Source organism: Littorina saxatilis, linkage group LG7, assembly GCF_037325665.1.
Source record: "Littorina saxatilis isolate snail1 linkage group LG7, US_GU_Lsax_2.0, whole genome shotgun sequence".
NCBI classification, from domain to species: Eukaryota; Metazoa; Mollusca; class Gastropoda; order Littorinimorpha; family Littorinidae; genus Littorina; species Littorina saxatilis.
Window position 1 is genome coordinate 49,892,309 of NC_090251.1, and position 14,041 is coordinate 49,906,349.

Here is a 14,041-nt window from a genome sequence, read left to right on the forward strand (position 1 = left end):
TAACACCAACGTGTTGTCATTGTCACGCCAAATCCGGTAACATAGCACACACACACACACACACACACACACACAAACGCGCATACCCTACAGTCACATATATACACACACAAACGCCGCACGTGTGCACACACACACATGCACGCGAGCGCCCACTTGTACCCAAAGTTATTTTAATTGATGGGGATATATATATAAATATGATTATTCACACCGTCACACACACACACACACACACACATACACACTGTTTTCAAAACGGCCCTATTAGTTTGTTTTACATACTCTCACTCACACACACGCCTACTTGTACCCAAAGTTATTTTAATTGATGGGGATATATAATATTAATAATACGAATATTTATAACGCGCACATATCTCACCAACAGGCGACTCACACACACCAGGCATGGGAATTGAAAATTGTAAAAAAGGCGGAAAATGTATAACTGAAGACGCGAAGCGTCAAGTCGACGGCGCAAAGCATGCCCCCCCCGGAAAAAAAAATTTCTCCAAAGAACCCAGATGGTGCAATCTGGTGTCATCTGAGCTCCAAGTTTGCCATTAAATTCTGTTTTTAGAATTAGAGTTTTTAGTACAAAAATGTACCAATTTTTGCTTTTTTGAAGAAAAAAAATATATACATACATGTATTATATGGTTTACATTTGTAAAAAAAATTGATCTGTTGAGACAAACAGGAAAATGTAACGTGTAACACAATATGTGCAATCTGGTTTACTTTCAAACATAAAAGTTCAATAACTGAGGCGGGCGGTAGCAGTGCGTGAACAAAGTACGGAAAGTTTTCACGGGCTTTTGCGCAAAGGCCAAAGTAACCGGTGCTTTTTATATTTAGTCAAGTTTTGACTAAATATTTTAACATCGAGGGGGAATCGAAACGAGGGTCGTGGTGTATGTGCGTATGTGTGTGCGTGCGTGCGTGCGTGTGTGTGTGTGTGTGTGTGTGTGTAGAGCGATTCAGACTAAACTACTGGACCGATCTTTATGAAATTTGACATGAGAGTTCCTGGGTATGAAATCCCCGAACGTTTTTTTCATTTTTTTGATAAATGTCTCTGATGACGTCATATCCGGCTTTTCGTGAAAGTTGAGGCGGCACTGTCACGCCCTCATTTTTCAACCAAATTGGTTGAAATTTTGGTCAAGTAATCTTCGACGAAGCCCGGGGTTCGGTATTGCATTTCAGCTTGGTGGCTTAAAAATTAATTAATGACTTTGGTCATTAAAAATCGGAAAATTGTAAAAAAAAATAAAAATTTATAAAACGATCCAAATTTACGTTTATCTTATTCTCCATCATTTGCTGATTCCAAAAACATATAAATATGTTATATTCGGATTAAAAACAAGCTCTGAAAATTAAATATATAAAAATTATTATCAAAATTAAATTGTCCAAATCAATTTAAAAACACTTTCATCTTATTCCTTGTCGGTTCCTGATTCCAAAAACATATAGATATGATATGTTTGGATTAAAAACACGCTCAGAAAGTTAAAACAAAGAGAGGTACAGAAAAGCGTGCTATCCTTCTTAGCGCAACTACTACCCCGCTCTTCTTGTCAATTTCACTGCCTTTGCCATGAGCGGTGGACTGACGATGCTACGAGTATACGGTCTTGCTGAAAAAATGGCATTGCGTTCAGTTTCATTCTGTGAGTTCGACAGCTACTTCAGTACTTGACTAAATATTGTATTTTCGCCTTACGCGACTTGTTTTGTGTGCCTCCCCCCTTTATTTTTTCGGCGGATACTTTTGCATTTTCGGCGGAACAAAAAAAAAATTCGGCAGAAATCCGCCGTTCGGCGGACAATTCCCATGTCTGACACACACACACACACACACACACTGTTTTCAACACATACACGCGATTATCACGCTCTTCAACTTAGCGTGAACAACAAAAAGACACAGTGAATAATTATGTAAAATGTCTGGTATTCACGAGACATCCATGATTTTGTATGTGTGAAGGGGAAGGGCGCCCGCAGTCCGTATATTAGCTTGGACAGAAGCATTCTGACAATCATCGGTCCACGCTATCGCTCATGGTCTGGATAAATGCGACCCCAGGGGAAGTAACTCATTTTGACCCTCCACCACGAAATGAGTTGCATGTCACCTCGCGCGGTTCTGCGCTAGGCTAAATATAAGTCCGGGGAGTGTCTGGTAACAGTGTGAGGGTCACCTTTGTCACAGGCTTATAACTCAAACAGTTTTCGCTCTTTTCTAAAACGTGTTTCACCACTGGATAGAGCATAAAAAACTCTAGGAAAATGCACAAATATGAACATCATGCACGGTGACATGCAACTCATTCCGTGGTGGAGGGTCACAATTAGTGTTTATGCAGTGGACGGGAGACCTAGGACACCCCCCGAAATCAAATTCGCAAAAGCAAACTTACAAACACTAAAATACACAGAAAATATAAATAAGCAAGTGACCCTGTAATTGATCTCAAATGAAAGAACAACTCATTTTCTACCCATACCGAAATTATTTGGTTCAGCTGTTGTGCCTAGCAGTGTTGTTTTGCCATTTTGAAGAAGACTGGGGTCAGCCTCGCCAGAAGCCGTAGAAGACTTGTTTTGGCGTCATTGTTTGTGGGCCATTTGAGTAAATCCCCCGTAGTTTTGTAATGGCTCGTTGTATTGCTTTTAAATTTGACAGAAGTATTGTTAACTCAATTGTTCAAGATTTGTTGGTTGCCGTTGGTATTCAACGGGAAGGGTGCTCTCAGTCGGTATACTGGCTAGGAGAGATAAGAGCCAAAGATCTGCGAGGGTTAACATAAAGATAATTTATACAATGTCATAACTCAAAAGGAAAATCTCCACGGAATACTTGGTAACCATAGCCATCAATTTCTTTTAAAGTAAGCTCACTGGGGCAACATGCTCATTGGAAAAGTTATTACTATTGAAACTTTTTCCTTCATGCTCCATCAGCTGTAATAGGTATATCAGGCATGGTAATTGAAAAAGTGAAAAAGACTGAAAATTTGCAAGTAAGCTCAAAGTCGACGGCGCAAAGCGCCTAGTTTTCTCAAAAGAACCCAAATTGTGCAATTTGGTGTCAGGTGAGCTCTAAGTTTGCCATTAAATTCAGTTTTCAGAACGATTTTTGCCTCCCCCATTTATATTTTTGGCGGACACTCCAGCTTTTTCGGCAAAAAAAATTCGGCGGAAATGTGCCTTTTGGCGGACAATTCCCATGCCTGGAAAATGCTTTGAATAATCAGAGTGGTACATAATCAGATTTGGTGTGTGTGCGTCTCTCGGAGGTTATCATTGGAGCAGATACCTTACATGGTATTTAAAGAAAGCAAATATTCTTTGAAACTAAACGCTGCCGTACCAAAGAAAATCCACAAGTTCATACATTAAGCACATCAATAAATATCTGAATACCTTGCACAAAACACTCGCCGTTTTACAAAGGGTTCATTCAAAGCACAGCAACCTTACAGTCACACTCACAGATGCCCACATCACAGATCCAACAAAACACACACCACAAAGTAAATTTTGCTCTTCATTTCACAGCTTTATTCAATACCAGTTCAAGACAACCGGCACCAAAAGCACCAAGTCTTGAACAAAAACGACTTCCAGGTTTACCATGTTCAATTGTTCACAATAAAAATTGTCTTTCATATCTGGAGGTGAACTATGATTATTTGCTTTGTCACTCTTGCATCACATTGTATTTACATAAATTATAATACACATGTACATACTTTATATTTCTTCTTTGCTTTGTTTTGACTATGTATTCTCTTCACACAACTTTTGACGCACACACAAAAAGAAATCAACACACTGTCTTAACAGTTTTGCAGACCGACACAAAAGCTTATAATAATAATGCCACAGTCATAAATTATATAAATGCCATCTGTACAGAAGTCAAAAGACATTGATGCCATGTCAAATAAACATATCATAATTATATAAAGCCAATTTTGGATCCTGCCATCCAAACTTCTCACAATCTAAGGGACACAACTCAGCCCCTTCAAAATTCGGAAACACACACTTCACATTCATACATTCTTCGTAGAAGAGAAGGGCTATTATATAGCCACGAATAAGACGCTGGTTTTTGTGGAGTTTGGCCTAGCCAATGAAACATGTACATTACAACATGCAGTATCCTCGCTCTGTACAGTTCCATTCTTTCCGTGTTGCGTGTGTGTGTGACTGTTTGTGTATGTGTTATTGGAGCACACAATTTATCCAATCTTCGCAAGTTTCCACCTTTCATGGTAAACATATTTTGGTTTGCTGGTTTGGTTTTGCTCAATCAAACAGGTATATACATGTATAAGTCCTCTTCCTGCCCAAAATCTAACACTGCCAGGCAATATTTCACACACAAGCACATTTTCAATTGTTCTCCAACCTGTTTGCAAGGTAGCAGCAAGGTGTAAAAACCTCTTGAAAGGATTCCACAAAATGTTCTGTTCCTCGTTCATTGAGCCAATTTGAATCACACCTCCAGGTTTCTTTTGGTATTAAATTTCCTTTTTGCACAGTTCTGTCCTCTCTACATAAATGTGCATGTTCAATCACACTTCATTTAACAATCTTTTGTTTCTCACACCTCTTCCACTTCAATTCCCAAGGTCTCCTCTCTGTATTTCACTTATACAATCCATGCTGAAGGTACACTCAATACATGTATCAACATGCTCTCTCTTGTTCGTTGCGACACACGGATTCACCCATACAAGGTGGGTTTTTTTAGTGTTTTTTTTAGCAGGTATCCATTTTCTTCTTGTTAAATTCTGTCATCTCTGCACTGCCATTCATGTTCACACTTTAATTAACAGCTGTTTGTTTCTCACTCATCTTCAATTTCTACAACAGCTCTACTTTCTCTGACTCGCTCCTCCAAGTTTTTGAAGATATCCATTTTTCTTCTTGCCAAGAAAGATCCAAGCTCTCAACGTCCATACTTCAGAGCTTTGTTTCTGCATTTCAACCAAAAATATCCTCTTTTTTAAATCTTGAAAAATTGGCATGGGATTCAGATGAACCTTGTATGTTTAGATTTCCTCTTCTTGCATGTTTTGGAAATCAGGAAATGAGTATGGAAACATCTGTTCAAATGGAGTTGTTCAAATCTGTATTTCCTGACAGGAACTTTCATCCCCGCAGATTCAGTGTACGTGTAATAGCTGTTCTCCATGTGCTGTGTGATTGGAGTGAGGGGGTGGGGTGGTCTTGCGTTTCTTGCGGTCAGAGTCAATCTTCTCGCTCTCCGGAATGTCGTAGCGGCGAGCGTAGGCGCTGTACTGACGCATGTGTCTTTCCACCAGGCGCTCGTAGAAACCACGCACTATCTTTCCCGCCTTGCCCACCTCAGACGTTTCCTGAAAAAGGATAAGTTTAAGTATAAGATTGTTGTAGTCCTCTTCTTCTTCTTTTGCGTTCGTGGGCTGAAACTCCCATGTACACTCGTGTTTTTTGCACGAGTGGAATTTTACGTGTATGACCGTTTTTTACCCCGCCATTTAGGCAGCCATACGCCGTTTTCGGAGGAAGCATGCTGGGTATTTTCGTGTTTCTATAACCCACCGAACTCTGACATGGATTACAGGATCTTTTTCGTGCGCACTTAGTCTTGTGCTTGCGTGTACACACGGGGGTGTTCGGACACCGAGGAGAGTCTGCACACAAAGTTGACTCTGAGAAATAAATCTCTCGCCGAACGTGGGGACGAACTCACGCTGACAGCGGCCAACTGGATACAAATCCAGCGCGCTACCGACTGAGCTACATCCCCGCCCCTGATGTAGTCCTGTTAAGTTACTGTCTCGGAAATTTGGGCTCCTTTCTAACTGGGGAAAGCGAGCTGCTGTGCACTACAGCGCTACCCATTTTTTTCTTTTTCCTGCAAGATGAGCACAGACGGTAAAGCCAACATATTAGTATTTTAAACAGAAACAAAAAATTCATTCTGTCCAAAACAGTCAAATATGAATCCTCTTGAGAATTTTTTTGTGATCAAGATTAAAAATTAAGTGGAAGTCTTTGTAATAAGCGAATATCAGATACTCCAGACTTTACAAAAGTGAAAGCTGAAAGCATTTGAAAATCAAGTTCACTTGGATTCTAAACACATGGTTAAAAGCAAAATAGACTTCATTTTCCAAGAGTTACTTTGTGATGTTTGCGTCACAGATGGCATGCATGTCAGGAAATCTGTCATATTGTTTTCATTCAGGAATTTCTGATAACCGATAGTAATATTCCTCCATGGCGTTACTGATATCCCTTTTCACACACTAGATCACAGAACAGCTAATGAAAAAGGAAAACTTAACAGAAATTTACACATAATGTTACTTCTTGTATGAGACCTGCAAGTTTGATAAAAATAGACTGAAAATCAGCATTCATTAGATTGTCTCCCTTTGATCGCCTCTTCTTCCACTCTATATAAACTGAACTGTGTAAAGTCATTGCTATGTGCATGGCTGCCAACTTTATGACCATGAAATTCCTGTGGGGGTCCGAGTGTGTCCGCAGAAGGGGCAACGTCCTTGGTGGGGGTCTGGGGGCAAGGGCCCCTGAAGCTGAAGATTTTTTGCAAATACTGGTGCCAACATGTTTTGTTTTTTGGTATGTTAATTGTTATTCTCAAAATTGCCATTCATTTAACAAAAGAAAGAACAACACAACTCGACTTGGCTCGTCTCACTAGAGTGTCTTTTCAACGGTTTTGTCCCCCCAAAAGTGAGCTTTCACAAATTATTTTAGAAAATGTCCTTTTCGTAAAAATCGAAACAATTTCAGGAGATTCCCGAAAAATTGGGGAGGGTTGGCAGCTATGTATGTGTGCTCCTTTCCTCATCACATTTGAAGACAGGCATGACCTTTATTTTATGCTTGTGTGCAGAGTACTAGAGGACCTCATTATTGACAGTTGTATAAAAAAATGTGCACTGCACACAAACAGTGCATTATTTATGCAATGACGTGACACCTGAATTGTTGATTCGTCACCCTATTTGTTGACTTGGGCCTATTTTAAACACAACCGAGTTGAACTGAGATGATTGCTTTTGTGTGCAGCTTTTAGGACGTCCAGCAACCCAACCCTTATCCTCTGCACACAGCTCTCTCTCAAACCCACTGAGTTCTAGACGGCACAGTTTACAAAGAACAGGGAAGTATTTGAAAACAGTATTTATGAATGAAATCAATTGCTATTGTTAAAACATCTTGTTGAAAATACAGCTATCGCTCGTGTTACTGTTACCCACAGGACCCAATATCTGTATGACAAACCCCTAACAGGAATGGCCAAATCTCAAAATTTTAACTCGCCAACTGGGCCGCCAGAAATTTCACCGGCCTGGTACATACCATAGTTGCTACATCTGCAGTGTTCATATGGCTTTGAAATTCGATATTAGGCCTAAAAAAAAAAAGGTGTGGTTACGGTAACCCGACCTACCCTATTTTTAGGGGCCGATCCTATAACTTTTTATTACATTTGTCAAAAAAAAAAAAATAAAAATAAAAAAAATAAAAACCGAGTGCAAAAAACGCAATGAAAGCGAAAGCGCCCGAGTCGCACACTTATTTCCCTGTCAAGTAGGTTTAATTTGTACACATTAGAACAAAAATTAAAAAAAAAATTAAGTGATTGCCTACCTACCCTATTTATTTTGGCTATGTTACCGTAACCACACCTATTTTTTTATTTTGCCTTACAACCAAAAGTGTTGCATTTGACCAGAATTTTCACTGCTAGACGGTTTCTCCTAGCCTGGCAGATTTTTTTTACTCGCCCCTGGCAATCTGGCAGACGATTTGGCCATCCCTTCCCAAGCAACAAGTACACAGTTCCGTTACACTTACGGAGTTATAGACGGCACAGTTTTTGAAGACTAGCTTGCAGTCGTCGAGGAAGGACTCGACGCTGGGATAGTGGTTGAAGTGGTTGCGCGACAACTTGCACTTGATGGTGGTGAAATCCATGGGGGTGGTGATGATCTTGTAGTAGTTCGGGACCTGCACGGAGGCAAGAACTTCTTTAGAATATTTAAAAGTGACTTACAGAAAAATATAGTACTTTTAGGTTTCCAACGATTATAATAATGTTAAGCTCTTGATTAAAGTCAAAGAGCCAAAACTAAAACCCAGTCACAGGCAAGAGTATGTTACACCATATCCATGTGTTTTTTGTAATGGGGCAGTAATCTAGAATGATAGAAGGTAGGATTTAAATGACAAAAATAAAAATTATAAATTGAACAAAACCCACAAAAATAGAAGAAAAGAAAATTTGAGGGAAGAAGCATTAATGCAAAAACATGTAATCTTGAGTTTTGTATACTGAATGACTTCTGTAGCTTTGAAAATGGCCTCAATCCACCATGTGTGGGAAAAAGTCCTGTCTTATAATTGACAAATTCCAAAAATTAACTCTGTGGGGTTAGTAAGACATAAGGCCCCCCCCCAAAAAAAATAGTCTGTTTACGGTAACCCGACCGACCCTTATTTTTTCGCGCGACCCTAGACTTTTTTTTGGCATTTGGGAAAAAAATAAATAAATAAATAAATAAATAATAACGTAAAAATATGGTTTTTTGGAGAAAAAAAAAGAAAAAAAAAATCCCGACCTACCGACCCTATTTTTTGGGCCTATGTTACCGTAAACAGACCTTTTTTTTTTTTTTTTTTTTTCCAAAACAATCCATGGGTCAGTCACTAGCGAGGGGTGTGTCTGAAACACCTGGACAAGGAGCACGTGTGGATTACTTGTCTCTCTAAAAGCAAGGTTATTCACTCTTTCGAAACCCCTCAAACCCAAGAGCTATTTCCGAACATCGTATTTTGTATGAATTGGCACTCACAGCTCTGTTGACGGGCTCGTGGAAAGGGATGCTGGACGGATGGCAGAAGAGTTCCAGCAGAATCCTCTCGCACACCTTGAGGTCAGGGTCCGACAACCCAGTGGGCGCTTTCCGTTTCCCCGTCACCTCTGACGATAAGCCGTCCTCCTGCCCTTCCAGCATCACATCTTGTTCACACAGCGTGCACACAAAGTTCCCACTGCAATCAAAAAATGAATAATAAATAAATAAAACTAACAAATTTGTTTATGAATCAGTCAAATAAGGTTCAATTCATCTCTACAGAAAATATACAGGCTTTTTTAACATGTGATCCGATCGTTGTGTAACTGCTTGTCCATTACAAATCGTTAGTTACTCTTCTTTTTGTTTGTACTTATGCTATCCCCCCCCCCCCCCCCCCCCAAAAAAAAAAAAAAAAAAAGTCTGAAGATTCTCATGCATTTTTTTTGTGTTTGTTTATTTGTTGCTTAACGTCCAGCCGACTACGCAGAGCCATATCAGGACGAGGAAGGGGGGGATGAAGGGGGCCACTTGTCAAGCGATTCCTGTTTACAAATGCACTAACCCATTACTTGTGTCCCAGCAGGCTTTAGTAAAACTAAATTAATACCTACTGCAGTACTGGAAGATTACCAGTTTCCAGTATGTTAAAATAGGCTTAACCTATCTACTGCTGGACTTACATCAGAACACTAACAGATTAAACTATACATGAATCGCGAGACAAGCGGCAAGAGAAGAGATTTTTGGAAAAAATACAGGTGAATGAGCAAGAAGGCAGAAAAAAGAAAAGAATTCATGAAGAAAAAGAGAGCATGACAGGAAAGAGGAACCAAAAATCTACCTAACAGCAAACTAGAAAGCTCCTGCGGTTCCAAAAACAGGAGGGGCCTTTAATTTCATAACCGCAGTGCCCCACTGCGGGATTCTCATGCATAACTCCAAAACTCACGAACAGGACAGGAGTAGAAATGAAACAGCTTACAGTGTAGGGTTCAGGATATGTGCTTTGCTTAGACATTCAGACATCAGGAAAATGAAAAAAAAAGAGGAAAGTTTAAATGTTTGGAACATTTAACTCAGCACAATACATTCACTAGACCCTCATCAAAAACAGGAAATCCATGTGTTCCAATAGACAGAAAAAGCGTACATAATCAGGGATGACCAAATCTCAAAATGTAACCTCGCCATCCGGGCGAGTAACTTCAAGAAAGTCACTAGCCTGCCAGAAATTTTGCAGGACCGGTACATACCACAGTGGCTACATCTGCAATGTTTATAACGCTTTAAAACTAGATAGTACAACCAGAAGTGTATTCGACCAGAATTGTTACTGGCCAGCCCGTTTCCACTACCCCGGTGGATTTTTTACTCGCCCCCTGGCGATTTGGCGGACGATTTGGCGATCATTGCAGTATTGGCGTTAACCGGTAATTACCGGTATTTTACTGGTTGAAATGAGAAAATACCGGAAAATAATTGGCTGCCGGTATAACCGGTTGATGTTTAGAACTACCCGGTTTTTTTCGCTGGTAAAACAACAAAACCAGTACTCTGAGTTGGACTCTTACTGGCTCCAATGACCAGCCTACCTTTTTTTTCTGGATAGTTTCCATCATAAAAGTTTGTGTACCAGTTTGAACAAATATTAGCGCCATCACTGCATTGATATTACATATCCCCGCTTACAAAGCCCATCCCTAAACATGCAGCACTCACGATGGCACGTTTCCCAGCACAGGTACGTGACACTGCAGGTGAAAGACCCGGGGACACTCATCACAGCACAACACGTCGCCCCCCTGGTGGCACGCAGCGCAGTAATCGTCGTTAGGATCCGCTGACTCGGCAGCCGCCAGCGTGAAACCCGGCATGCTGTTACCTGTGGCGTAGCCCTTCACCTGTTGGGTTGACACAAACTACACAGGTAAATGAAGTATACAAATTAGAGCTCATGCTTTGTGCACAAATGGTAGCCAAACATTTTTTGAAAATATAACAAAACTGGTAGCCAGAAACTTCTTGAAAATATAACAAAAATGGTAGCCAGAAACTTCTTGAAAATATAAGCACGAAAAAAATGGTACCTCAACAGTTCTTAAATATAACTAGCTCCCCAAAATGGTAGCCAAAAACTCTGAACATATAACCAGACCCCTAATCTAGTTTGCTAAGTGATACAATTGTGTGTCATTGCAACAATACTAAATCTACTGTCCAAGATTATTTCTCAACTGATTTCTTCTCTTTTACACCAAACAATGCATGCATGACACAACTCGCACACAAACAGACCTGTGCACACTCAAAACGCTTATCAGTAGTAAACAAACCAAATTTCAGTATTTTTAAAATGTTTCAGTAGTAAGCTGTAAGCGTATTGGTCTCCTTTGCTGGATTTTACGATCTCCAGGTTGTCTTGAGAATAACTGTTGTGCCTTTTTCTTCTTCTTTGGTGACAGAGCTGGCGTCTCCTCTTCACTATCTGAATCTTTTTTTCTTTTCCATGTTTCACTTCAATCACAAGTTGCCACGCAGACGCTGAACGAACTAAGTCTAAGAACAAAGACTCAATGCTGAGAACACACGCGCTTCCGGTAAATCGGAAAATGTCTTTTCAGCGCAACGGCCAACTAATTGGTCAAAAAGTACTTTTTTTGGGTCTTTTTTTGTTGTAAACCATCGGAATTTCAGAATTTTAATTAAAAATCCGTAGCACCGTATTCTGCATATAAAATATTTGAGAAATTACGAAGAAACCGCAGATGTGCACAGGTTTGCACAAACCTACAACACTCTTCTGCGCAGGACTAAACACAGATAAAACACAAACTGCTTAAAAAATTACCTGGTGCCCATCAACAGAAGACTCCTTATCTGTAGCAGCAGCCGTTGGTGTCAGTTTTTCTTGGATGGGTGGGGCGTCCGAGGGGGTAGGAGTGGTGACAGTGGTGGGGGCCATTCCAGTCTTGGTGGGTGAGGGCTCTCTGCTCCGGGTGACCCGACTGGAAGACACGGTCATTGCAGCCGTGGTGGTGGGGGATGACACGTGGGGAGAGTGGAGGTGGCTGGAGGTTTTGACGGAAGAGCTGATGGCCAGCGATTCACTGCCGTTGATTTGTTCCAGATTGTCGCCTAGGTCCAGAGGAACGCCTCGGATCACCTCGTCCAGGTTCCTCTGAAGGTCCTTGAAAAATATACATACAGAGAATTAAACCATTGATTGAATGGGACAAGCATAAGGATTTAGAATTAAAAAAAAACCATGAATGGTCAGTGTTTGGAATGTTAAATTTGTCACAAAACAAAACATACACAAGTACATCCAATGGTTTTTATCTTGAACAGATAATAACTAACTATTCTTATTAGTCTATCTGCTTCCGTAAAGATTAAGATTACAGTAGGTTATTCAAATCGAAATACCTGCTCACATCCCCTTCCCACATTTTTTATTTCTATCTCTTAATGGCCTGCCTGAAAACATCCAGATCCCTCTCCCTAGCTACCCTTTTTTTTTTGTTTTACCTAAGGCCAAAAAAAAAAAATTGTCTGTTTCTGGTCACCCGACCGACCCTAAATTTCGGCGCCGACCCTAAACTTTTTTTTTCCAAACTCAAAAATTCTTTTCTTTTTTTTTGGTGGTAAAGGACAGGGTGAGAAAATGAACAACAAAAACGTGTGAAAACGAAAGTCCGCTGACGATTTGTAAATGTGTTGAGTGTCTTGTCTCTATGTATAGTGAATCCAGTCTCTTTGCGCGATTTTTAAAGTTAGTTTTATTGGTCTACATTTGGGGTAAAAAAAAAAAATTAAAAAACAAAAAAACAAGAAGGGCAAAGCCCATACGACTCACATGCTTGACCTTCTGCTTTACACATTTTTCCTACCAAAATACATGTGACCTTGGCCCAAGGTCAAGGTCATCCAAGGTCATGCAACACAAAGCTGTTAATTCAAGACATAGGAAGTACAATGGTGCTTATTGGTTCTTTCTACCATGAGATATGGTCACTTTTAGTGGTTCACTACCTTATTTTGGTCACATTTCATAAGGGTCAAAGTGACCTTGACCTTGATCATATGGGACCAAATGTGTCTCATGATGAAAGCATAACATGTGCCCTACATAATTTTTAAGTTTGAAACAGTTATCTTCCATAGTTCAGGGTCAAGGTCACTTCAAAATATGTATACAATCCAACTTTGAAGAGCTCCTGTGACCTTGACCTTGAAGCAAGGTAATCCAAACTGGTATCAAAAGATGGGGCTTACTTTGCCCTATATATCATATATAGGTGAGGTATTCAATCTCAAAAACTTCAGAGAAAATGGGAAAAATGTGAAAAATAGCTGTTTTTTAGACAACATTTATGGCCCCTGCGACCTTGACCTTGAAGCAAGGTCAAGATGCTATGTATGTTTTTTGGGGCCTTGTCATCATACACCATCTTGCCAAATTTGGTACTGATAGACTGAATAGTGTCCAAGAAATATTCAACGTTAAAGTTTTCCGGACGGCCGGCCGGCCGGACGGACGGACGACTCGGGTGAGTACATAGACTCACTTTTGCTTCGCATGTGAGTCAAAAAATCCCGACCTATCGACCCTATTTTTTTTAGCCATGTTACCAGAAACAGACAATTTTTTTTTTTTTGGCCTAAACATGTTTAAACTGATCATTCATTTATACAACTTTTAAAACAAAAAAACTAGCAGGTTTTTACTGCATAATCAAAGAACCAAATTTAAGATCACACAATCAGAAAACAAACAAGTCTGATAATTCATTCAAATACACTAAGTGAGGACGCAGTGAGAACTGCACTATGTGCACAAAGACAAAGCATGAAGTGTACACAAGACAACCCTTACCCCTAAGCTTGTGTTAGGCATGGTGGGAACATTTAAGAGTTAATGATACATGCAAGCACACACGCAGACACCATCCCTTACCCCTAAGCTTGTGTTAGGCAAAAAAAAAAAAATTAAAAAAATTAAAAAAAATAAAATCCTTGCGCTTAGAACTGTACCCACGGAATACGCGCGATATAAGCCTCATATTGATTGATTGGTGGGAACATTTAAGAGTTAATGATACATGCAAGCAAACACGCAGACACCATCCCTT

The 14,041-nt window shown here is 40.0% G+C and overlaps 1 protein-coding gene across 3 annotated transcripts in view; it reads right to left on the reverse strand.

The window, feature by feature from the left end:
* Positions 1–3,552: 3,552 nt before the first annotated feature.
* Positions 3,553–14,041, reverse strand: part of LOC138971718 (E3 ubiquitin-protein ligase TRIM33-like) — a 31,372-nt gene continuing 20,883 nt past the window's right edge. For 2 of the 3 annotated variants that reach the window (XM_070344500.1, XM_070344501.1), the window contains exons 8-12: positions 11,758–12,096; positions 10,629–10,828; positions 8,904–9,102; positions 7,906–8,058; positions 3,553–5,408 (exon numbers count right to left, since the gene is read on the reverse strand). In XM_070344500.1, the coding sequence (XP_070200601.1) occupies positions 5,196–5,408; positions 7,906–8,058; positions 8,904–9,102; positions 10,629–10,828; positions 11,758–12,096 (1,104 nt within the window). In that variant the 3' untranslated portion in view covers positions 3,553–5,195. The remainder of the gene's footprint in view (positions 5,409–7,905; positions 8,059–8,903; positions 9,103–10,628; positions 10,829–11,757; positions 12,097–14,041) is intronic. The other variant, XM_070344502.1, reaches the window with a different exon arrangement.